General features: G+C 39.3%; 3 protein-coding genes across 4 annotated transcripts in view; 2 read left to right on the top strand and 1 right to left on the bottom strand.

Annotated features, from left to right (window-relative positions):
- Nucleotides 1-10,731, top strand: part of gga3a (golgi associated, gamma adaptin ear containing, ARF binding protein 3a) — a 32,180-nt gene extending 21,449 nt beyond the window's left edge. The window contains 9 exon segments of the mRNA XM_017427738.3: nucleotides 342-423; nucleotides 571-696; nucleotides 2,512-2,718; nucleotides 2,798-2,871; nucleotides 2,956-3,347; nucleotides 5,540-5,748; nucleotides 8,091-8,260; nucleotides 8,370-8,480; nucleotides 8,728-10,731. Coding sequence (XP_017283227.1) covers nucleotides 342-423; nucleotides 571-696; nucleotides 2,512-2,718; nucleotides 2,798-2,871; nucleotides 2,956-3,347; nucleotides 5,540-5,748; nucleotides 8,091-8,260; nucleotides 8,370-8,480; nucleotides 8,728-8,838 — 1,482 coding nt within the window. The 3' untranslated portion in view covers nucleotides 8,839-10,731.
- Nucleotides 10,732-12,647: 1,916 nt separating this feature from the next.
- On the bottom strand, nucleotides 12,648-19,695 carry LOC108242720 (THAP domain-containing protein 2-like). Of its 2 annotated transcripts, none has more exons than XM_037974655.1 (5): nucleotides 18,623-19,695; nucleotides 18,133-18,325; nucleotides 17,892-18,008; nucleotides 15,393-15,504; nucleotides 12,648-15,288 (listed from the first exon to the last, which is right to left on the bottom strand). In XM_037974655.1, exons 1-5 carry the CDS (start codon nucleotides 18,823-18,825, stop codon nucleotides 15,239-15,241), a joined length of 675 nt encoding a protein of 224 aa, XP_037830583.1. In that variant the 5' UTR covers nucleotides 18,826-19,695; the 3' UTR covers nucleotides 12,648-15,238. The 2 variants fall into 2 exon arrangements, with proteins under 2 accessions (XP_037830583.1, XP_024864219.1); XM_025008451.2 differs by having other exon boundaries at nucleotides 15,393-15,507; nucleotides 18,623-19,694.
- On the top strand, nucleotides 18,784-23,084 carry LOC108242722 (small ubiquitin-related modifier 2). The gene is made up of 4 exons (XM_017427735.3): nucleotides 18,784-18,894; nucleotides 19,715-19,846; nucleotides 21,274-21,345; nucleotides 22,584-23,084. The coding sequence occupies exons 1-4, from the start codon at nucleotides 18,874-18,876 to the stop codon at nucleotides 22,647-22,649; spliced, it is 291 nt and encodes a 96-aa protein (XP_017283224.1). The 5' UTR covers nucleotides 18,784-18,873; the 3' UTR covers nucleotides 22,650-23,084.
- Nucleotides 23,085-23,269: the final 185 nt, after the last annotated feature.

Below are 23,269 nucleotides of genomic sequence, written 5' to 3'. Positions count from 1 at the left end.
ACAAAATATTTAAAGGAGCTATTATCTCAGCCTTGTAACTTAATATCAAGCAAGATGCTATAAAACAGTTGTATTCCTTCTTAAATACAGTAAGTACAGATTTTTTTTCCCACAAGAAGCAGTACATCTTTAAAAGACAATAACCTTTTAGTTTTCTGTTCACTTGTGTGCAATGTGACCATGTGACCACAGAACTGATTTGTTGCAATACAAGTAGTTTTTTCTGTTTTTCTTAAACAGTAGTGTTTTTGGAGATACAAGGTTGCCAGAGACTATGTTGGTTATCTTCACACAGCTCAAAATGTGACAAGTCTCTCCATCTTTTTTTATTCTGTTTGCAGGAGTTGTACAGTGACTGTGAAAAGCTTAGGCAAACCGTATTTAAGCTAGCTACGGAGACTGAGGACGATGACAGCAGCTTGGGTAAGACTGTCCCTGTCTTTGCCTGTTCTGTCCTGACCAATCAGACTCTCCTAATTTGTGAAAACACATTCAGCTCGGTCTTTTTCATTTCAAGCTTTTAACAATCCTAACTACTGTTCTCATGGAAAATAAAAATGCTTCTATTAGGAGAGATCTTGCAGGCCAATGATGACCTCTCGCACGTCATTAATTCCTATAAGACCATTGTAGAAGGACACAGCGTCAGCGGAGACACTGAAGCAGCTCAAGGAATACAAACATCAGTCAAACAAGGTGAGGTTTGAATTAGTAGATACCATCTAGGTATGCTGTATGGCTGTGCAACGGTTGAAACTTTCGTTTACAGTCAGAAAACCCCTTCATCATTTGTTTGCATTAAGATGATGTAGATTCTCAGACACCCAGGACATGGCAAATCTATAAAAAAAAAATAAAAACAAAGCAAAAACAGAATTTATTCTGTAGTTGAAGACGTTTGTTCCCCATCTGTGAAGCCTTATCAATTCAACACTCCCCAGTTTTGAATTCATGAAACTTCCTGGATGGGAACCAAAACGTCTTTAACTACAGAACAGATTGTTTATTTTTTTTCTGTAATTTCTGCGGATGTTTGCATTACCTTTGGTGCAGTTTGGTGGTGTAGCTCCTGACGTGCACTCGCCCTCTGAAGGCATTTTGTGGTGTAAAACCTCAAATCAGGATGCTCTGTGAAAGGTCTGTCAGAAGTGATCAAAATAATAAGTAAGTCTTTACAAGGTTGGTAATCACCCTGTATTACTGCCATCTTCTCTTCTGACAAAGGAATATATTGGAAAATATGTTGGTGTAAATCCTCAGTCATTCAGGTCATGGTAATCCTTTGCTTGAATGGAAGGTCACTAATCTTCCTTTGTTGTTACTTAAAGACATTTCCCTTCTGATCCAAAAGGCTTCTTCAGTTTTAATAATAAACTGCAAGTTTTAAGCTTCTAAACCTTTTTTTTTAATAAAACTAATACTGCAATAATTCAGGGTTTATTTTGCTACATGGTAAAAACCCACTTTTAGACACTTTATAAATGTTTCATTTAAGATTACAACCGACTCCCAGATCTGGGCCCTTTGACCATCATTCATTTATTGGGCTAAAACCCCAGAAAAACCTCACGGCTGTCCTCTTCCATAATCCAACAGGTCGAAGTGACTTTTAAACAGCCTAACTTCAGAACAAGAACTAAGGTGCAGTCTGGCAGTGCAATTTCAAAACAAAAGGCTAGAGTGTGCAAATATAAATACTCAAGAAATATAGCTCATGTGTGGGAGGAAAAAACGCAATTCCTATGATCAATAAACACACTCGGTTTGCTTGTTTGGTTTGCTCACAGACTCTATTTCCCATTTAATTGGTTTTGTGTGTTTCGTTGTTGCCAAATGGTATATTTGGCAACAACGAAACACACAAAACCAATTAAATGGGAAATAGATAGAGTCTGTGAGCAAACCAAACACCCAGTGACTGAATAGTAATTAGAATAGCATCTTATTAAACAAATACTATGTCTAGTTAAGAAAAACTGTTATAGGCCGCTTAGGTTTAAAATAAATTATGACCAAGAACATGGTAAAATGACTGATGTTAAACTGTAATGACTACTGCTCCAAATGACCTTTGACACAGACAGGACAGAGGTGCAGAAAACAGAATAAAGCTGGTAGCCCACAGCTTATTGATGATTGCATTAATTAACAATGCAAGTCTAACCTCCAACCCTTTAGTCCATTAATAATATATACTTGTACTATAAGAGCAAAGTTCTGTGACTCACTTGAGGAAGTTGGGAACCCTCGCAAACGTTTCAAAACTTCCTCGTGAAAGGCATTCGCAGTTTGTCGCCAACAGTCACAACCCAGTGAGATACTAGCTTTACCTTCTCTGCGCTGACTTTACAGTTTCATGAGAAACATAAACTGGAAAGTGAAAAGTTCTTTAAATACATCAGTAGTGTCTCTTTTTGCCCAAAGATCTTTGCTCCTCTTTAAATTTCATCTGTGGTGTTGAAGCCACAGATTAAGATTTGTACGTGCTGATGTCTTTCCTCCATCTGAAAGGCACTGAAAGCAGAAACCAATCTGAGATTCTGATTGACCTGGTGGGCCTCGATAGTCCTTCTCCACCCGAGCACAAACCTGTGGCATCTTCTTTACCTTTTCCGGGTGACCTGCTTTCCGGGTCGACAGCCACCAACTCTCCGTCCAAGAGTGTCGGTGCACCTTCTGCAGCACTTTCACTGCTGGATGAGGAGCTGCTGTCTTTAGGTACGACACCTGTTATGGAGTTAAATTCTTTTCTGCGTATTTAAGGATCTATAAGTGCATATAAAATGTAATTTCACAGGCCTTAATGAACCTGGCTCTGCAGTCAGTGAATCAACACAAAGAAATCAGAGCAATCATTTGCCATCTTCACAGGTAATGAAGTTGTTCCAAATAATGCATGTTTCACATTCTCAGTGGAAATAATGGTGTTGTTTATTTTATTACAACGCATTTCAGGATTCCAGTCAAGATTTGGGTCTTTTTGACACCGGTTTGCCTACACTTCAAGCACTTTCGACCCCGTCACTCTTTCAAGATGTCCTCTCCACGTCAGTAGCCTCAGTTAGTCCCAACAAAACCACTACAACCATCCCGGCCTCGAGCTTCCCTGGACTCGTTTTTCCCACACCACCGGTTTCCGACTCGGCTTCGGTCATATTCCCACAACCTCTCAGTTCGGCGCTGAACACCGCGGCCTCCGCCGCTGCTCCTCAGTCACTCAGCTCCTCGCCTGCTCTGTCAGCTGCCCGGCAGAACTTCTCCTTTCCCGGAGTCTTCCAGTCTGCATCGTCTTCTCTCAGTCACAATTTGCAAGACCTCGCCATGCTGGATCTGGGCAGTAATGACAAGTAAGGACGCTTTAAGATGGGATATTTCGAACATTTTGCAGTGTGGTTCTGTAGAAAGGTTATGAACATTTACTATCTTACCTGTTGTAGGTAGCTTTTGATTGACAAGCTAATGGCTTGTCAGAACACAGCCAAGAGCAAAGTGGATTGCTGCCATCTTAGAACAACTCTACTGTTCAACATTTCATTGAGTTAATGCAAACTATATTTCATAAACCTTTACATCACATTCAATTTTGCATTACAGTTATCGACATACTGTTCTTATTTACAAGTGCAAATAGTAGCAGCTAGCTCTAGCACTTCTGGTGCAGCCTCTGTGCACTTTGAATAAAAATGTTATACTTTTACAAGAAAAACTGTGTAATGTGAAACTGACAAAGGTCTGTCTTCAAATTGCATATTCAGTTTAGAAGTCGGCCCGCTCAGTTTGGCCATTATTAGCTAATTAATACTTTCAGAGCAAAGTGGATTTTGTCGTCTTAAAACAACTTTAGTTTTTATTATTTTTGTAATGGTTCTTGCATATGCTAATTTTTAATCCTTGTCACTGCTGTCAGTTTTACATTACAGTTTTTTCTGTGTGACAGACCTGCAGGCTGGAAGTGCTACAGCTACCTGCCTCTGGCACGTTTTGTGTGTGCATGTAGGCACGTAGTTCTGTGTAAAATAACCATGAAAAGTGAAACTGACAGAGGTGTGAAAGACTACAAAATGGCGTTTGCATGAGCTGCTTTGACCTTTTTTGAAAGATGTTTTCAAAGCTCAACAATCTACTTTCAACTAGGTCCCTCTCTGACAGATTGGCCATTCTGTATCAGCAGCTAAACTTGGGGTTATTATGGTAACATAATGGTCAGTTTACTTTGATGGAACTTGGCACAAAATGGAGCTTAATAGGTTTGGATATTTACTGTCCTGCTGCTGGGAATCATGGGAGGTATTCATTTAAAACAGATTTCTGCCCAAGAAGAAGGATTTTTAGTAAAAATAAACAATTTTGCAATTAAGAAACCCACATTTTATCTCTGACTTTCATGTTACTACACTTTGATAAGGCTGTAAGTCTACCACTCACTCTGAAGTGAAATGAACTATGAAAAAAGACACTCTCTTTCATTCTTGCACTTCAGTCTGAGTCAGAATGCACAGCAACATGTTCAACAGTGGTTCTTCTCTCTTCTTACACCAGTTCTTAAACATATTTGAAGCACTCGTTTTTCAAAGGATAATGGATTTAAAAATCTCTCTTTCACTACCAATGGAAAAACCATACTTTACTGACACTGAGATTTTCACATTGTAGCTAAGAATTGTGGTAAATTATATCACTTTAGAGTTCATTGTGTTGTCACTTCATCATGATGTCTGTAGCTGATTCTTTTTAAAGCCATACTAGCGGTCAAAATACACAACGTTTTTCTTTTCATCCTTTTAACACAAGTTTCTACATCATTAAAGGATTGTTTGGGGGTTAGGAACTCAAACTCATCAGGTAAAAATTGCGTTAGAAACCAGCAAATGTTCCTCGCCCTTGTTTACAATTAAATTCAGTGATCAGTTCCGAAGATTCTCCCGTTGGAGCTTGTTTTAATGTGATTTTAGCCCCAGCTTTTGCTTTAAATCTCTCCACCGCTCGATTTCCTCCCCCATAATGACTCCACTTCTGTCGACTCTCGTCCTCGCAGCTTTTAGTTGCCGTTTCTTTTCAGAAGAAGAGAGAAACTTTACCTTTTCACTTTCTCCCTCTGACTCTGTTTACATCCAGGGAATATTGTAACGAGTCAATATCCACTATGTGCCGAGATTGTCCGAACTAAACCTGTAAATATTCGAATATTAAAAAAAAGCATTTGTAATTGTTGGCAACAAAACAAAACTTTTCTGATTTTACCTATTTATTACAACTTATGTGATAGACATTTCGTAGTGACTGATGCAAAAAACATTGAATAATCCCAGTTTTTGGCAGCTTTTATGGCTTTAAAACCAATTCATAATTTCCAAAGATAATTGGGTCAGAAATAAAGGTGTTTTTCTCCTCTCAAGCATTAAGTATCACTTTAACTTCACCCCTTTTGGTTCCAAGAAGCACTAATGGTTTTAAAACTGCGGTCCATAAAATTGTTTGCGGATCATCAGTTTGTTTTCTTCGGGGTAATAATCTGAATATTCCTGCTGCTCTCTTCCAGTCTTGGCGGGACTTCCATCACCTCCGCCTCGGTTTTGGCAGCAGGAGTCCAAGGCTGGTCTCCTCCTCCGGCTGTCAGGAGTCACGCAGATGACAGCCCTCTGCTGCGCTCTCTGTCCCCCATTCTCCCCATGAGCCAGGCAAGTCCAAGCAGGGGAGACGAGGCGTCTCTGGCTGGTCTCTTTGTCCCTTTGGAAGCCATCAAACCAAGTGAGTTACAAGGTGGAAACGTAAGGATTTCTGCGCATTTAGCATGAGCTGTAGCGTTTGTATTTGATTGATTTTGGCACACAGAACGGCTTTACTTTAAGTGGTTGATAAACTATGAAAACAGCCCACTGTGGACTTGCTACCAAAACAAATCATTTAACTAACGTCAGCTTGTCAGGCTCTAAATGTTACTTCACAAAGCCGGCAAAGGCACAGAAGCACTAAGCTTTTTCACAACTAGTACTTTTACTTTAGTGAATATTACACGTAGCTGGTATCAGTTCCGTAGTTTTGTTTATTTTTGTCATAAATTACAGCATCTAATAAAACAATCTGCTCAATTTTTGATGTTTTGAGTGACTGTGCTCATAAAAGGAGAGTGTGTTTCAACATTTGTGTGTGTGACACATGCTGTGTTAATTTGTGTATCTGTTCAATGTTGTACATTCTGTGTTGATGTACTTGTTATCGCCTCTCACCTTTGGGGGCAGACGATTAATAAGGTCGTGACTAAGCCTTTAAAACATTTTTTACATTAATCCTGCAGGGTTAGCAGTTAATTTACAGCACAACAATTTCTATAAAACTCATGTACATGCCTTCTGTGACTGCATAACACCACAAGGTGTTGCAATGTCACGAGCGTCTGCCTGCCACATAATGAAATATAAGATCTGCTCAGATGATTGACGGGAAAATTCATCTCCGTGCATCTGAATGAACGTCCCTGAAAGAGCCTCGGGATTCTCACAGAACTTCACTTTTGCTTGAAGTAAGAGTTTTGTCCTTGTCACCCACCTCTGAAAGCGAAAGGGCAATAACACTGTGTGTGTGTTTGTTGGGTTAGCTAAATATCTCTTGAACCTCTGGAGGTATTTTGTAGAAACTTTCAATGTTATCACTGAATGTACATCTACAACCGATGCCTTAGGAGTCGACCTAATTAAAGGCGGCACCACAACTTTTAAGCCTTATCAAACACAAAAATGACTTTAATTTGATCACTATTATATATATTGAGCTAAAATTTGACGTGCTAGTAGCTAATAGTCATCTCAACACATACTCTGAGCACTAACAGATCATATGAAATCTGTTTTAAACTTTAAGATGGAAAGCAGTGGGTAATAAAAACAGATGTCTTAGTTTGTGTGTTTAGGGAAAAAAAGATCATATTAAAGGTAGATAATAACTGAACAAGCTCAGGTCCAGCCAAACATCAAAAATACAAAAATGAACAATAACAGATCAGCTTGGTGTGATATTTATACATATTTGTGTGTGTGCCTCATATGAGGTCAAAGGTGTGTTTAAGGTATTTAGAAAACAGGAAGTCTGACTCAGGACATACTTAGAGGCCATTTGTGTAAAACTAATTACGTACCCATATCTCTCTGACATCAGGTTCTGTTTAAGGTGATCGTACTGTCACCGTCTCATACTGACCGATGTCCAGTCCTTGTTTTTAAAATCAGAGAAGTACAACTTCAGATTAAAAGCAGCTTTTGACATATGACAGCTTAACAAACAAAAATAAAGCCAACACACACAAGCGGTCTGTAAAAAGGTCAACAAACAGGATGGTTTCATAACAGAAGAACCAAGGCACCCGCTGCTCAGAATAAGACCATTTTGTCACCATCTAAACTGATGCAAACCTTAAACATTTAATAATAGTTTCAGTAAATGTATGTTTTAAGAAGCTGAGACCTTGAGTCACTTCGACTTTTTTAAATGAATGATTTAACAGTGTTGGTCAGCTGAGGTTCTAGGTTCCTAGCTAAGGAGGAGAAAAGGGTATACTTACTTTTTACCATGTCTGCAGCTATCGGCAGCTTAATTCAGCACCTTTGAAGGACTACATAAGATATCAAACCTCTTCTTCTGCAGTTGCTGAGGATAGTTCTTCATATCATCCCTGCAGAATAAACCTGGCACCAATCAGATGCCTTCCAGGGCAAAACTTCATTTTTAAAAAGAACAGCTTCCCTCATGTGAGACTGAGCTCAGTTTGAAAGTGAAACTCGAGACGTTACTGCCACTTAGTGGTAAAAGTGTTAAAGGAGACTTTTTTTCCCCCCTCAGTTTTTAATTTCTTGTAGAAATGATTAATTTGGTGTGAATGCAGTTAGCAAAGCCAAACAAAGGACAGAGATATTTGGGACATGAGTTGTGTATGCTCTGCTACACTAACTATGAAACAACACTGGGAAATAACCACCAACTGGAGGATTTTCATTCAGGTCTTTTATGTTATTGTGAAAAAAAAACAACACTTTTCACACTATTTAACACTACTGCATCGTATTTTTGACCGTTCTCTGTTGTGTGCTGTGTTTTAGGTAAAGTCTTACCCGTGACCGCCTATGACAGGAATGGAGTTCGTGTTCTGCTGACCTTCGCCACGGACTGTCCACCAGGCAGGCCCAACGTTCTAGTGATGGTGGCGTCGATGCTCAACACGGCCCCGCAGGCTGTGAGGAGCGTAGTCCTGCAGGCAGCTGTGCCCCGGGTATGAGCCTCGTGCTCCTCATGTGATACGAATCCTGAACTGGAAGCTAGGGTGTGGCTCAGGTCTTCTGTTTTGAATCACACGGATGTTTCCTTTGGCGTCTTTTTAGACTATGAAGGTGAAGCTGCAGCCCCCCTCAGGGACCGAGCTGGCACCTTTTAATCCACTTCTTCCCCCTCCTTCCATCACTCAGATCATGCTGCTCGCCAATCCTCTCAAGGTACGGCTCAGTCTCAGGCTTTGACGACGTTCTCTTGCACTTTTTTCCCTTTTGTATTTAGCGACAAAACACTCGTTTTCTCTCAGCTGGGGCTTGAAACCATCTTTCAGATCATATGAACCCTGCTCTGGTTTTTTCTTTTCCTTGTTTTGTTTTTTTAATCGTCCCTGATCATCTTGTGTGTTGCAGAGTGTTAATGGAAGCTGCTAATCTGATCTCGTTTATGCTTTTCTCAAATGTTTTCCAGGAGAAGGTTCGGATGAGATACAAACTGATGTTCACGCTGGGAGAGCAGCCGTTCACAGAGGTGGGGGAGGTGAACGAATTCCCACCTGCCGATCAGTGGGGGGCTCTATAGTTCTGTTTACGACTTCCTTACAGCTTCCTTAATAATTTAGTGTCACTGCGCAGCAAAGGTTAGTTTGATTACATGAAAACTGAAGGATCTTGAATGTATGGGCCAATGAAGGAGACTTCTAACTTTGACCAGAGTGATACTAAAGCGAACAACGGCAAAAAGTTATTAATGTTAAGTTGTTGCTTTTATTTTCTTGTTTATCTACTTCTGAACAAACTGAGGTGGACGACCAACAGTCCTAGCAAAACAGAAAGGCATATTTAGGATGACTTTGACACAATAGTCATATAAATATGTGACCACAGTCTGATTTTTACATTATACCCGCTAATCATATACGAGTAAAGTAGGTAAGTCATTGGTTACTAAATAAAGACACTCATATATTAGTTTTTGAGTCAGTTGACTTCTACATTTGCTCACAATTACAAATAAATACTTTAGTTTTTTTGGTTTTTTTTTAAATAAACTTATACTTCCACCTCTTTTACTTAGCAATATGTTCGTTTTTAAAGTTTAAGTATTGTCATGAATGCATTATTTATTTTGGTTTGTGAAAGAAAGTATTGGGACTGTTTACTTAACGTGTTATTGCAATTGTTGTATTCTTTCTGCATACTCTTTTTAATTGGAGCACTTAGGCTTGACACTCCTAAAGGAAGAGAGTGGCTATTTTGAAGTGGGTGGGTCTCTGTGTAAAAGTTACTAATAATATTATCTTATCTGTTGTAGATAGCTTCTTGAATAATCTCAGTTTGGAGAAAGAGTGCACGTCTGACACGAGTGATGAGCTAATGGCTAGTCTGAATACAACCACGACCAGGGAGGACGGCTTCTGTCTTAAAACAACTCCAGTCTTCAAAATGCCGGGCATTTACATGGACTTCTATGGTGATTTACAAGCATTAATGACAGCATCCTTAGCTAGCTGTAGCACTTCCTGGACATCCAGGGGCAGGAATTTCATGTTTGCTGAAATAACCATGTAATACAAAACTGACAGCTATAAAATTTAAAATGTTGGAGTTGTTTTAAGACGTCAGAACTCTCTTTGGAAATGGCTCCATATGGATTGTGTTGCCAAGCCTAAAAGGTCTTATCCAAGTGGACCCATGTCCAAAGTGGACTCCTACAATCTTAAAACCGCTTCAAAATTTCACAGTGGAACCTGCGAACACTATTATTTAAACCTTGTATACCGTCGGACTGCATTTCCCCGAACTGGGATAATTTAAAGCGCTATCTACGACGGGTAGTATTAATTATTCGTAACTTTTACACAAAAACCCTTCTTCGAAATGGCCAAGCTCTTCCTTTAAATATCACCAGACGTTCAGGTGTGTAAAATCACGTCCCATTATTAAACAACCTGGAAGTTTGCTCTGATCAGTTCTGTTTATGCGACCAGAGACACCTGTCCTTCTGTCAGAGGACACAGCTCTCCAAGATGAGGTCCAGATGTTGTTTAAGGACATACCGAGCTGCTGACGTATAAACACCCAACATAAAACGTCCTTTTGTCCAAAACTGAATCACATGATATATATATTGTACATTTGTTTTGCTCCTGGTGTTAGATGATGTGGAAACTGAACTAAAGTCAATTTCTTTAAGTCAAGTGTAAATGTTTTACTACTGTGGGAGTTTATTGCCTCAAACTGAACTTTTTTTTTTTTTTTTTAACTGTAGGAAAATAAAGTGCGTAAGTGGAAAAAGGTTAAATTATTACATTCATGAGTTTTTCTCTCCGAGGGTGTTAGTGTTACATGAAAGGTTCTTTACATGATTCTTATGAAGTATTTATTCGTTTGAGATTAAATTGTCATTGCATATTTTTGAAAAGCTTTTTCTGTGCATGGAAAAAATAAAGGAGATGATTCTATTTGTACTACATTTCTTCCACGTCTTTCCTTTGTTTTCTTCCAGTGTCACTGGAATATTGTTCCATGTGGCTTTAAGGCTGATTCATAATTAGACAGGAATGAGTGGCAGCACGAAGAAGAAGGAAGAGATTTCAGCAAAAAGACCTGTTATTTGCTGCTGTCAGTATAAACCTGAACACTTTGACAGGATCGGACAGACAACCTGTTTGAGAGAATCTCGTCTATTAAGTTTCCTGACCGTCTTTCCAAAATGAACATCGTGACAGTTTCTCATTTCATCCTTGGGCACTAAACCATAGTCCAGAGTTTTTTGGGTTTTTTTCAGACTGAGGGAACAGAGTCTTATGACCTCACATTTTATTTCTACCCATGGTCCCCCAGGAGGTCTTCTTAAGTTTGTGACAAATGTCAGATATGTCCACAACCAGACAAATTTGTCATACCCTTTAATTAAACTAAAGAAAAGCCCACAAAGGTCACTGAAATAACTTGAAACTGACAAAAGTAATAGAAAGAAGAAAAAAAAACCCCACAGGAAATCAGTTAATGAAAATCAGTCATTCCATTTGAATTTTGGTTTAAAAAACAAATAAATTAACTGAATTGGCCCTAACAAATAGGATGGTACTCCTAGAAAAGATTGAAAGTAATCTGACCACAGGGACATGTTAAACTAGGGTGTGTCCTGTAATCAGCATCACAGGTGTTTTCTGTAAGTAGTCACAGGGCTGTTTAGTATGATGGTGTGAAACACACTAAACATGGACCACAGACAGTTAAGCACATAGTTGTCTCAGGAGCTTAGAAAGAAAATTATTAAGCCTCATGTTACAGGTAAAGGCTATAAGACCATCTCCAAGCAGCCTGATGTTCCTGTGACTACAGCTGCACAGATGATTCAGAAGGTTAAGGTCCACAGGACTGGAGACAGCCTCCCTGAATGTGGCTGCAGGAGGAAAGTCGATGATAAATTGAAGAGACAGGTAGTACAAAAGGTAACCAAAGAGTCTAGAACAACTTCCAACGAGATTAGAGGTGAACTCTAATATCAGATCCCATCATCGGTCACTGTTTGAGCCAAAGTGGACCTAACAGAAGACGACAGAGGAGGACACCAAATCATAAAAAAGCTAAACTGGAATTTGCCAAAATGCATATTGAGAAGTGACAAATCCTCCGGGGTGATGTCCTTTGAACAGATGAGACAAAACAGGAGCTTTTTGTCAATAAGTCCCATCAGCTCTGTGTTCACAGACCGAAATCGAAACATACATAAAAGTACCCTGTGCCTACAGTGGAACATGGAGGCTCGGTTCTGTTCTGAGGCTGCTTTGCTGCATCTGACACAGGCTGTCCTGAATCTGTTCAGGGTCCAATGAAATCTCAAGACTATCAAAACATAAAATCAAAATGTGCTGCCCTGAGTCAGAAAGCTTGGTCTCAGTTACAGGTCCTGAAGTGGCCTCTGAGCGCTGATCTAACTCAGTATATACAACACTATACCTAAATAAAATGTGAAATAATAGACAAACTGTATGCTGCACACTTAGCACACATTAAAGCGACCAGCTACATGGTTGCTTTTTATCTTCCTTACAGTATATACCTGGAGAGGACAGGTAAACATGGATGTGAGAGTTTTGTTTGGAAAAATGTCATCTAGTGTTTTAAGATTTATCAGCAAACAGCTGCAGTGTGCATGAAATGTGGCCAAGCTCGGACACAAGCAGTAAAACTGAATAAATTAGCTTCCAGATATCACTTTGATTACAACTAACTTAGATTAAACCACATATCAACTTGTTTTATCTGACTTTTCAAGTGCTATTGGAGGCCCCCTGCTGGCCTGGATGCCTCAAGCAGCTCCCAGGTTTGCTTGTGAGGAGGGACCTTACGCAGAGTGAGGATACGTCATCAAAAAGAAAATACAAGCATTCATTTCAACTTTATTGTTAAGTAGAACACACTTCCAGTGTAAACAAAAACATGGACATATTGAAATTATTAAGTAACTTCAATGTATGAAAGATGTTTACAGAACAGGAAAATTACTTCATATTTACAAGACATTCCTTGTAAAAGAAAAATGTCTGTGAATGTATCAGTCCAAAAGATTTACTCAACTCCCAGCGGACTGATGCATTCATTGTAAATACTGTATATGCTCTACGCTTAGCACACACATCCGTGCAGTGACCAAGTAAACAAACTGTGTCATGTGTCAAACTCCAGGCCTCAAGGGCCACTATCCTGCATGTTTTAGTTGTTTCTCTGCTCTTCAGCAGGTCTTCAAGTTCTACAGAAGACTGTTAATTACTCAGACTTTCAAATCAGGAGAGCCAAAGCAGAGAAACATCTAAAACATGCAGGATAGTGGCCCTCCAGGACCAGGATTGGACACCACTGCCTTAAAGCTATAGCTTCAGTCAAGACCTCTTGGAGCTCAAGCCATTCGAGAGAAAACAAATATTTTACATTTATCCTAGAAAAAACAGCACATGACCAACATATTTGTGAAAACCAAATAAGCACACACCTAAGGGGATAACGAGGGCTCATATTGTAAATTGTTTTTCAGACTTATAATACAACCTTTTCTTAAAAACAACACACTGATGTGAAAGAACACTGCGTTAGTTAACATTAAACCTCTACACCAATGGTTCCCAAACTTTTCAGCTTCCGGCCCTTACAATAACAGTGACAAAGGTGTGTGACCCCATCTGTTGGCTGTTTAAACATTTAAAAATGCTAATGACTCTATTAAATAAGGACATGATGACAACACAAAGTCTTAACATCCATTATGCATTTTTTTAAATCAATGTGTGGACTTGTATTTCAAGTTTTTGTAACAATTATGGTGCAAACATAGCATAAAAACATTTATGCAGACCACTGCACTAAAGGTTTTCTATTCCAGAAAGTGAGGCAAGTGAAACGCCAAGTCTGTCACCATGGTAACTGACTCCGCTCGCTGGCAGGTTTACTGAAAGAAACCCAGCGTTTCCACCGGTCGCCTCAAACTATTTTGTTTTCCTTGCCAGACACCTGTTTGGGTTAAAATGTATCATCAGATTTACCCATTTATCTCAGACCACACATATCCTGGGTTCAAGCCCCGGGTTGGAGCTGGGCTCTTTCTGTGAGGCGTTTACATGCTCTCCTCGTGTTTGCGTGGGTTTTCTCTGAGCACTCCGGCTTCGTCCCACAGTCTAAACACATGCAAGTCAGGCTGCCTTCAGGTCCAGGCCTCCCTTGAAACAGAGATCTGTGATCTCTGCGGGACTTGTCGGGTTACACAAAGGTTAATAAAATATCCAATATAACACTTTCATCAGAACAGTTGAAATACAATTTGCAGAAATTAATTTGCTGAATAAAACCTCTCCACAATCACCATAAATGTGGTTATTAACTAAAAACCATACAGATATAAAACATCTGTCCAGAGACAGGCAGCGAAGTAAAAAGTTAAGATTCTTTACTCTTTAGAAGCTCATAAATAAAGTATCACTTAAAGAATGAACTGGGTTAAAATCCATCCTGTCGTCACTGAACAAGTTAAATATAAAATCCATTTTTTATTTCATTTTACAGACATTTTCCTGAAAATATACTGTTCAACAAATCAACATTGAATTTCTTAGATTGACTTTTCATAGGAATGCAGAAATATAATATTGTTGGTAAAAAAGCCTTCTATACGAGTTAAAGCTCTGAGCGACTAAAGGCCCCCCCACACACTCGGGCGTACTGTACGTACTCCGTGAGCCGCGCGGACTACGTCTGTACTGTCCGCGGACGGTTGAGACTTCATACCCGAGCGTACAGATTGCCTAAAATTCTCTCGTGGCAAATTTCAGTCGTGGCGTCACCTGACAAGAAGGAAAAGATTGCTTGCCTTCTGTACAAAATCTGACATATAATACAAGTGCTAACTTCAACTAAACAGTTTAGATGAAGTGTGTGTCTTCTGTCAAACTGCACTCCTGTACTCAGGATACTCAGGAAATGGCCCAACTGGGTTTTCCTGCAGCTGCCATGGTGAATGGAGGTACCAGAGCTCCGTTGATGGCTATTTATTTTGCATGTGCACACTCCTAACTCAGGGTTAAGATACTCAATGTTATTTAACCTCAGTGCAATCAGCTGCTGTGGGACCAGAAATCCGGAGTTTTCCCAGCTCAGAGTTTATGGATAAACTCAGAGTTTGTTAAACCTCATTTCTGGAATACCCTCCCGGTATCGAAAGAGTCAAAGATGATAACAAAACCAGTCACAAACAGTCACCTTTAAAATATCAGCGCTACAATACTTACTGTATAGAAGTAGAACCATAAACTCAGAGTTTTGTTATAAAAAAAAGCAGATCTGGGAACGGAAACACAGCAGACTAGGCTGTGTGTTTCTCTTTTAAGAGCTCTAACAGAGCTATCACTATCTTCAATTGTCTTCTTTCTCTGTCCATAGAGTTCCTCAGGTCCCTGTGTAACTTCTCCAACATCTCCTGTGACTCAGCCAACTTTAGTTTCCCCTTCACTGGGTCGAAGGCATACTGGTGATCCTGCAGAAAGGAAACATTTTCTGAGACTTAGGTTCAACATTCTTATGTTTTCTTTTAACAAATGTCACTTAAATAAGCTGCAAAGGTGTGTAAAAGTCTGTCACTCATTGAGGTAGACTCCTCTCTGAGGCCGAGTTGATCTCTGACAGGTGAACGTGGAAATTTGTTTCCATTTTCTCCTGTTGGGGCCGCCCTGCTGGGGCTGGACGGACTGGGCTGCTGGAGGAAAAATAAACTGTTTGAGTGAACAGAACAGTTTCTAAAGATGTGGTTTTACCCTTCTGATTGCATTGATCAATGCATGTGCCTAGCATTCCTTGAAGGAATCCATATTACCCGACGCCCTTTAAGCCAAACTTTTAAACTAAAATCTTCTCACGCTGAGATATGACAGAGCTGTAGCAGTTTCGGTCAGACCTCCAAAACAACATTATGTGTGGTCTCATGCAGGACCGTGAGACGTCGCGCTCAAAGTACGAGTTCAAATGACACGAACACACACCTAGTTCAGAGAAACTCTGAGTTTTCTGTTCCAGAAAGAGGGAAAAGTGAAACTAAGAGTCTGTCACCATAAGGGGTAGGGAAGCACCAATACCACGTTTTGTTTGGTTTAGTTTTTTAAACCGAGTACAAGTACTTACATTTGAGTACTGAGTACCCATATGAGTACTAATCAGTGACATCTGTTCCGGTGGAGGCACAATGAGAAATTTAAAAAAAAAAAACAAATAACAGTAAAATACAGCAAATATGAATATTAGTTTATGTTACAAATGCAATTTTTGTAGGATTTCTCTCTTTTTGTTGTCAATATGTTTGTAGACACTATTATATATATTATTATACATATATTATATGTCCAATTTTAGAAGTAAATCTTCTGTCAAGGTCATAGGGTCATTAAAGAAAATGTCTGATCAGTATCGTGATCCAGATCACCACCGAAATGTAATCACCTGTTTTTTGTGACAACCACAAAATCAAAATGGGTTCATTAGTTTTTAAATACTCTTGATAACAGACAGACAAACCAACAAACGAACACTACCAAATACATAAACTCCTTGGCAGAGGTAACAAGCCAGGAGTGAGGCATGCAGTAATCTGCTTCCTGCGCTGAGAGCGCCTGTGAGCCAACAAACCGATTCTTCTTCAGTGTTTTTTTTTTTGTCTTATTGAACCAAATCATGAGCTAAAACAATCAGAAAGTGAGGAGCCCAGCGATCAGGCATGGCCAGTCCATAAGAGCCGGTGTTATTTAACTTGCTGTGTTTTGTTTTGTTCTCTGTGTTTTACAACTATTTAAACAATTTTAAAAGAAATTTAAAATTGTGGTTTATTCTCAGTTTTGTTTTACTTATTTGCAGTTATAGGGCAGGACAAGTCAGTAGACTTATAATATCTCACTGTTGGCAGAGATCAGGACTGCAGGCAGCTCAAAGAAAGTCTCATTGGGGCAGAAGGAAGTCTTCCACATGGGCACATTCAGCTGGTTTAACTCATTGATACAGTCATTACTAACCTTAGAGCTCATCTGATCTCATTTAATGCAGGAATAGCTGCAGTAAAACCTGCTGTGTCCAACAGTGGAGATTTTATGTTTAAAAATCTATTTGTGAGACTAAAAATAGAAGACAAATGATCAATCAAGCAGCTTGGAGCAGACAGACCGGACATGAACTGAACACAAAAAACTAAAGACAGAGAGGAGACATTTTCTCCAACATGGTCGGCCTTTTGTCTGTGTCTATAGCTGCTCAGATCACCCACAGGTGGGATCTTATTGAACTAATTATGTGGTATCTAAACATAACGACTGGGGCTTTAAAGCAAAGAGGTGAAAATGTATATATATATATATATATATATATATATATATATATATATATATATATATATATATATATAAACACAACTTCTTTAGTTTTATAGGGTTTTTAGAATTATTTCACAGAAGTAATTTCTTTTTTACCCTCATTGACCTTTTGTTAATTTGGAATATACTTTATTTTAGAATTATTACTTATAATCAAATTAGAAATCGAATTCAGAAAGCTGTGTACCTGTTTGTTTGTTGTTGTTTTATTAACGCAGTTAAAATTAAAAATATTCCCAGTTTGGATGAGAGTGTGTGTGGGAGGCGTCTATTTTTCTAAAACATAGCTTTTTTTATTCTCTCTTTCATTTTTTTTTTTCAAGAAAATATTGTAATAAGGTCGGCTTATGATGTGGTTTTTAAGTTTGGGCCCTCGTGTTTAGAGTCGGACCCTCTTCTACGGTCTGAAAAGACTGGGAGGTATCAGACAGGACAGACCACGGTCAGCTAAGTTTGGGGCAAAATCTTTTTGCTACAAGCTCGTCTTGTTCATGTGAGCCCAGTGCCTCATCTCCTCAGACAAGTGTCTGGTTACACCCCTGATCACCATGGTAACAGACTCTGAACTAAACTTGCTTTCCGGCAAGTTTACTGAAAGGTGGCTTCCTGTCGAAGCAAACTGACTGAAGAATGTGATGTAAAATGTAACCATAGGAAGAATGTAATTGTCACTTATATATAAACTAGCATCCAGCAAAGTGTTTAAATCTAAAATGCTGTCACTCACTGAGGTAGACTCATTTCTGAGGCTGAGCTCTCTGACGGGTGAACGGGACCGCTGACGTGGAAATTTGTTTCTGTTTTCTGCTGTTAGAGACGTCCTGCTGGAGCTGGACGGACCGAGCTGCAGGAGGAAACAATGAACTGTTGGAGTGAACAGAACAAATTAGGTCATTGTACATGACTAATAAAATATATATAAAAAAATAAATAAAAGGGATGAAATGAGATATTGCACTGACACTAACTTTGGAAAGACGGTTAGGAAACTTAAAGACGGATGGGACTGCTCCTTCTTTTAAACGGGTTGTCTGTCTGGTCCTGTCAAAATCTTCAGGTTTAAAATGACAGCTGCAAACAACCGTGCGGTCTTTTGGCTGGAACCCCTTTCTTCTTAGTGCTGTTGTCCATGCCTGTCTCCTCTCTTTATCATTTGGGAACCTATACACAAACAAGTCAGTCTCTGCTTTTGTAGCCACAAGTCAGGGATGTAAGTTCTTAGTTAATATTAGATAAGTTCTTGATTGTGCCATGACAGATATCCAACATATACTAATCTATATTTTGTGACTATTCAATCATAGGAAAATCATGGCCCGTGACTATTAAACAGAGCTGTATATGTACACCTGTATAAACGATAAAAAATACAGGTGATGAATTCGTCCAGTATCTTACAGTTATATTATTTATTTCACAAAGAAGTCAAAATAAAATTTTGCAGAAACGACTTCTCACCTGTGGAATGTTACTCCTAGTTTTTTAGTCTTTTCATTTCGTTCATTAGAGCACCCGTAAGCAGCACAAAAATCTGGCATATTTTGTTTTCTTCGTGGAAAAGACCAGAACCCCGACACAAGATGGCGGCGCCACTGACGCACGCTTAATACATCACGTCGATCCAGTTCAGCCGTCGGAAAGTGGCGCGCCGGCTGAAGCATGCGCACTAGGTCATCAGACGCAGACGACCCTCAGCAGCAGCATTAGCAATGGCAGACGAGAAACCTAAGGTTTGGAGCGGACTTTTATTAGTTTCATTATGTCCCCTGTATGCGCGCTCAATGTAGAACTGATACAATGGGAAGCATTTTAGGAACAAGTTCGTTAGAGTTATTTGATTACAACGCGCCCTTTAGTTCAAACGCCGTGCTACCGAGTTAGCTAGCAAGCTAAGCGGGTAAAATTAGCAGAGAAGCTAACAGAGCTGGTGTCCCGATCCTTTGAATGGAAGGGGCAAAAATAAAGGCTTTGTGTTCTGTGTGGAAACAGCGATTCACGGATGGAAATGCAATGCTTGCGAAGTAACGATGTGCTTGTTATTTGAAGCGACTAAGTCACTGTTTGCCCCGGCGTTGAAGCGAAATGATATGAATCTAACGTGAACCGTTAGAAACCGGCGTGTTCAGCGGCGGCGGGCCATTTTTTTTCTCCAAACAAACCCCTCAAATATATACAAGAACAGGTATTTATCTGACGGGTTGAAGCAAACGCCTCTGGGTTTAGTATTATGTCAAAATAGTTGTTGACGTGTTAAAATTGGGTTGGCATCTTTTGTGAGTTGAAGGCCACTGACAACAGCTGCTAAATGCTAAAGCTAACGTTTGGATGTGCAGTTTCGCTCCTTTCTGCGCAGTTTAAGCGCACAGACTGGAAGTGTGCGGCTAGCAGGAGCAGGGAGACGGATCGAGTCACACACGCAGCGAAAAGCGACCGCGTTTCGTCCAGATAGTTCTCGGTTTTAAGCCGTGTTCGACCCCAGCGGTCGGAGGTTCCTCGCAGTTCGTCGGAAAGTTTTTAAAGGCACCGACTAGGCTGTTTTTGTCTCCTCAGGAGGGAGTGAAGACGGAGAACAATGAGCACATCAACCTGAAGGTGGCAGGGCAGGATGGCTCGGTGGTGCAGTTCAAGATCAAGAGGCACACTCCTCTCAGCAAACTGATGAAAGCTTATTGTGAACGGCAGGTGAGAGTTGTCTATGTGACCACGTTTCCCATTATTATTCATGGGAAAAATAATTTTTAAGAGATGATAAAAGGCAGAAATGCAAGTGTTCTTTTCACGCACATTTACATAATTCAAATTAGTCTTTAAATGAAGCTGGGCTTGGAGTGCAACCAATTTGATGTGACAGATTTTTTTCCCCTGGGTTACATGGGTACCCCTAACATTTCATGCCTTTTTTCGGCTCATGTTAGCCGAAGACAAGAGGAACTCAATAAAAGCACCTCCTAAAATTTACTTAAGGCTCAAAACAGTGTGAGAAGAGGAAAACAAACGACTGATGCATTAAAAATAGGTCGGTTTTATCAGTTTTTACATCAACTTTACATTACAAAATTCAATTTTGTATCTTAATATTTACCAGATTATTGTCAGGATTAAACCGAGCCAGTCTGGCGGCTCATTTATAATGATCGACACACAATCTGACGCAGAATCTCGCCCTTCCTTGCTCTTATGGTTGTTTGTTTGTTTTTTTTTTCTTAAATGACAATTGGGTAAAGATAAAATGTTGTGTATAATAATAATAATATATTTTTCCTTGTGGTGCTTGAATTTGTGCATTAATGATGTCAAACAAAAAAATGATATAGATAAATACTATATATAGTTAAAAAAACTGTCTTTAAAGTCTATAAAACAAAATGTCAGAAGGACATGGACGAGCTGGGAGTGATTAAGTATTTGGGACTGGCAAACCGTTTTGTATCATTTGTGTTTGTTGAAATTGTTGTTTGTCAGACACTTTAAATATCAGCACTTTATAAATTTTATTTAAAAATAAGTAAGGTTTGTGCTACAGGTAAAATGACGTTTACCTTCATTTACACGACTGTCAACCTATATGGGAAATGACAGAGATAATGTAATTTTGTGAAAAATTTGGGGTGCATCTAAATTTTGTCTGCGCACAAACCTGAAAGGGTTAGTCTAAAACAGGGGTAGGCAACCCCGGTCCTGGAGAGCCACTATCCTGCATGTTTTACTTGTTTCCCTGCTCCAACACACCTGATTCAGTGGTTTAATCACCTCTTCATGTTCTGCATAAGCCTGTTTATCACCCATTGATTCAAATCAGGTGTGTTGGAGTAAAACATGCAGGATAGTGGCTCTCCAGGACCAAGGTTGCCAACCCCTGCTCTAGAGCCATGATATTGACACATTTAATCAATTAAAATCTTGCCAAACCTTTGTTTAGCGGTTGTTTTGATTTTATAATGTGTCACTTTTATTGTCATGATCACAATCACAACATCTCAGCCTTTGCAGGGCAAATAAGTTCAAATCATTAATAAGCAATAGTGGGAACATTGTAATTTATGGTCACTTGTTTTTATCCTTTTTAAAGGACTTTTGCATTCTTCATAATTTTCCTCTGTCGTCCTCAGGGACTGTCAATGAGGCAAATAAGATTTCGATTTGATGGGCAGCCTATCAATGAAACAGACACGCCTTCACAGGTAAGGATTAAACGTATGTGCGCCTTCACTAGAGCTGCACAATGTATCGCAAATTTATTGTGAGCGCAAAACATCATAGATCACTATATTTCAAGCACAGTGCGTTCATGTTCTGGAAACTGATATATATTTGGTCAATTCAACAGACTCACTGGCCTTGATACTTGCACTTGATTTAGATGATAGGGATGATAGAAAAGAGCATGTGGGGTGAGGAAAATGTGGGTTTATCGCAAATTTTTCCAATATAGTGCAGCCTTCACCTTGACGCTCACTTTTTGTCTTCTCTGACTGTTTGCAGTCAGGAGACCCTGAGCGTTAGTCTAAGCTGCCTGACTCTGATGTTTTGCAGTGAATTTTTATGCCATCTGATTTTTCTGTAAAACATGTCATTAATACTTTGTTTCTAGTTTCTTTGAACATCTAAAACCTGGACAATGTTGTGTTTAAATTGCAGAATTGATTTAATTTTTCTGCACCTGGGAGGTTTTGTTTGAATTATGTGTAGAGCCCCATTCAGCTCCGTTTATTTCACATGTACGATAATCTCCTTTTAGGTATTTGTCATGATTTTGAGTGATTCCTTTTTAGGTGGTAAAATGTCTCCTAAAAATCAGTAAAATAGTTCAGCAATAGGCTGTACTAATCATCAGGAGGCAAACCAAGGCCGATCTCCTGTCTGTCGGTCGTGTGTGGGGTACACTCCTGTTGCCTGTTTCTTTTTTTTGTTTCTCCTTTTGCAATAACAATTAACCTTTTTGATGCAAGTCACCCTGTTGCCTGTTTCAGACTCTAGTTTGGGCCCGGTTTACCACTAAAAAGCACCTTTTCGTGGCCTCTATCTTGACGTGCGAGGTCTTGTGTCTTGGTCTGAGAGCTTGATGAGGTTTTTGTGAGCCTCACTGTCCGGGTTTAAACATCAAGACTCAGTCATTATGCTAAATGCATCTAGCTGAATGCAACGCATACTAAATTGGCATTTATTGTAGTGGAATGAACAGTCCTGATGGCGTTGCTGTACAGGCGCTGTAGAAGAATGAGAACTCTCCTTTAAGCCTTACAGAAACGGTGCAAAGGTCACTGAGTCAGTGAAACGCAACTAACCAATAAGTTGATGGGGAGTATGTACGATCACAATACATGTTTTAGCATTAAACACAAGATTAAGAAACGACACTAAATGTTTATGCTCATAGTTTCTAACTAACCTGCTAACTGACTTTTTTTCACCCTCACAGTTAGAAATGGAGGATGAAGATACAATCGATGTGTTCCAACAGCAGACCGGAGGAGGTTCTCTTTAAAGACTGTTTTCTACGAACATCCCTACCTCTCTTTTTGTCCCTGAAAATCTTTGTAAACCCAGTCTTCAAAATGCTCACCACCAGTGTTGATACCATCCAGTGGATTATTAGTACAAAAGTACAAAATGCTGAAAGGCAGCAGGACAGTTGTAGGCTATTAGCACGCTGACATTCGTACGTTATCATGTCTGAACTGTGCAGTGTAGATAACTTTTAAGCTGCGGTGACTTTATTGTGCTGAAGATATTAAACATTTAAGTTCCTTTTATTTTTTCATTTTCTGAGAGTTGGAAAGTAAAAAAAAAAATCAGTTCTCGTTTTTATACATTGTCAGGTTTTGATTCGGTTAGTATTTTGTCATTAAGCCTGTGTTTTAAATTTGCTGACATCTGTTGTTTAAAATTTATTATTGGAATAAAATGACTTTTTTAAACATTTGGTTTTGTAGTCATTAAAGACCCACCTCTGATTATTTTTAGTTGTCTAAATATGTAACTGCTGCTGAATGATTTCCCCCCAAAGTTGTTTATAATAGTGGAAGTTTTGCCTATAAACCAGGCTTCCTTTAAGTTTATAAAAACATGTATCACATTTTTAAAATGTTGTAGAATGTACATTTT

The sequence above is a fragment of the Kryptolebias marmoratus genome, linkage group LG3, assembly GCF_001649575.2.
Source record: "Kryptolebias marmoratus isolate JLee-2015 linkage group LG3, ASM164957v2, whole genome shotgun sequence".
Taxonomy (NCBI): Eukaryota; Metazoa; Chordata; class Actinopteri; order Cyprinodontiformes; family Rivulidae; genus Kryptolebias; species Kryptolebias marmoratus.
This window is presented reverse-complemented; position numbering and strand designations above follow the sequence as displayed.

What these genes read in the sequence shown, in the direction of transcription:
- LOC108242722 (XM_017427735.3), top strand. Translation starts at nt 18,874, where the DNA reads ATGGCAGACGAGAAACCTAAG. An exon ending in AAGCTTATTGTGAACGGCAG is followed by an intron (nt 19,847 to 21,273) that starts GTGAGAGTTGTC and finishes TGTCGTCCTCAG; the next exon opens with GGACTGTCAATGAGGCAAAT. An exon ending in AAACAGACACGCCTTCACAG is followed by an intron (nt 21,346 to 22,583) that starts GTAAGGATTAAA and finishes TCACCCTCACAG; the next exon opens with TTAGAAATGGAGGATGAAGA.
- LOC108242720 (XM_025008451.2), bottom strand. Translation starts at nt 18,825, where the DNA reads ATGCTTCAGCCGGCGCGCCACTTTCCGACGGCTGAACTGGATCGACGT. An exon ending in TTCCTAACCGTCTTTCCAAA is followed by an intron (nt 18,009 to 18,132) that starts GTTAGTGTCAGT and finishes TTCCTCCTGCAG; the next exon opens with CTCGGTCCGTCCAGCTCCAG. An exon ending in AGAGGAGTCTACCTCAATGA is followed by an intron (nt 15,289 to 15,392) that starts GTGACAGACTTT and finishes TCCTTTCTGCAG; the next exon opens with GATCACCAGTATGCCTTCGA.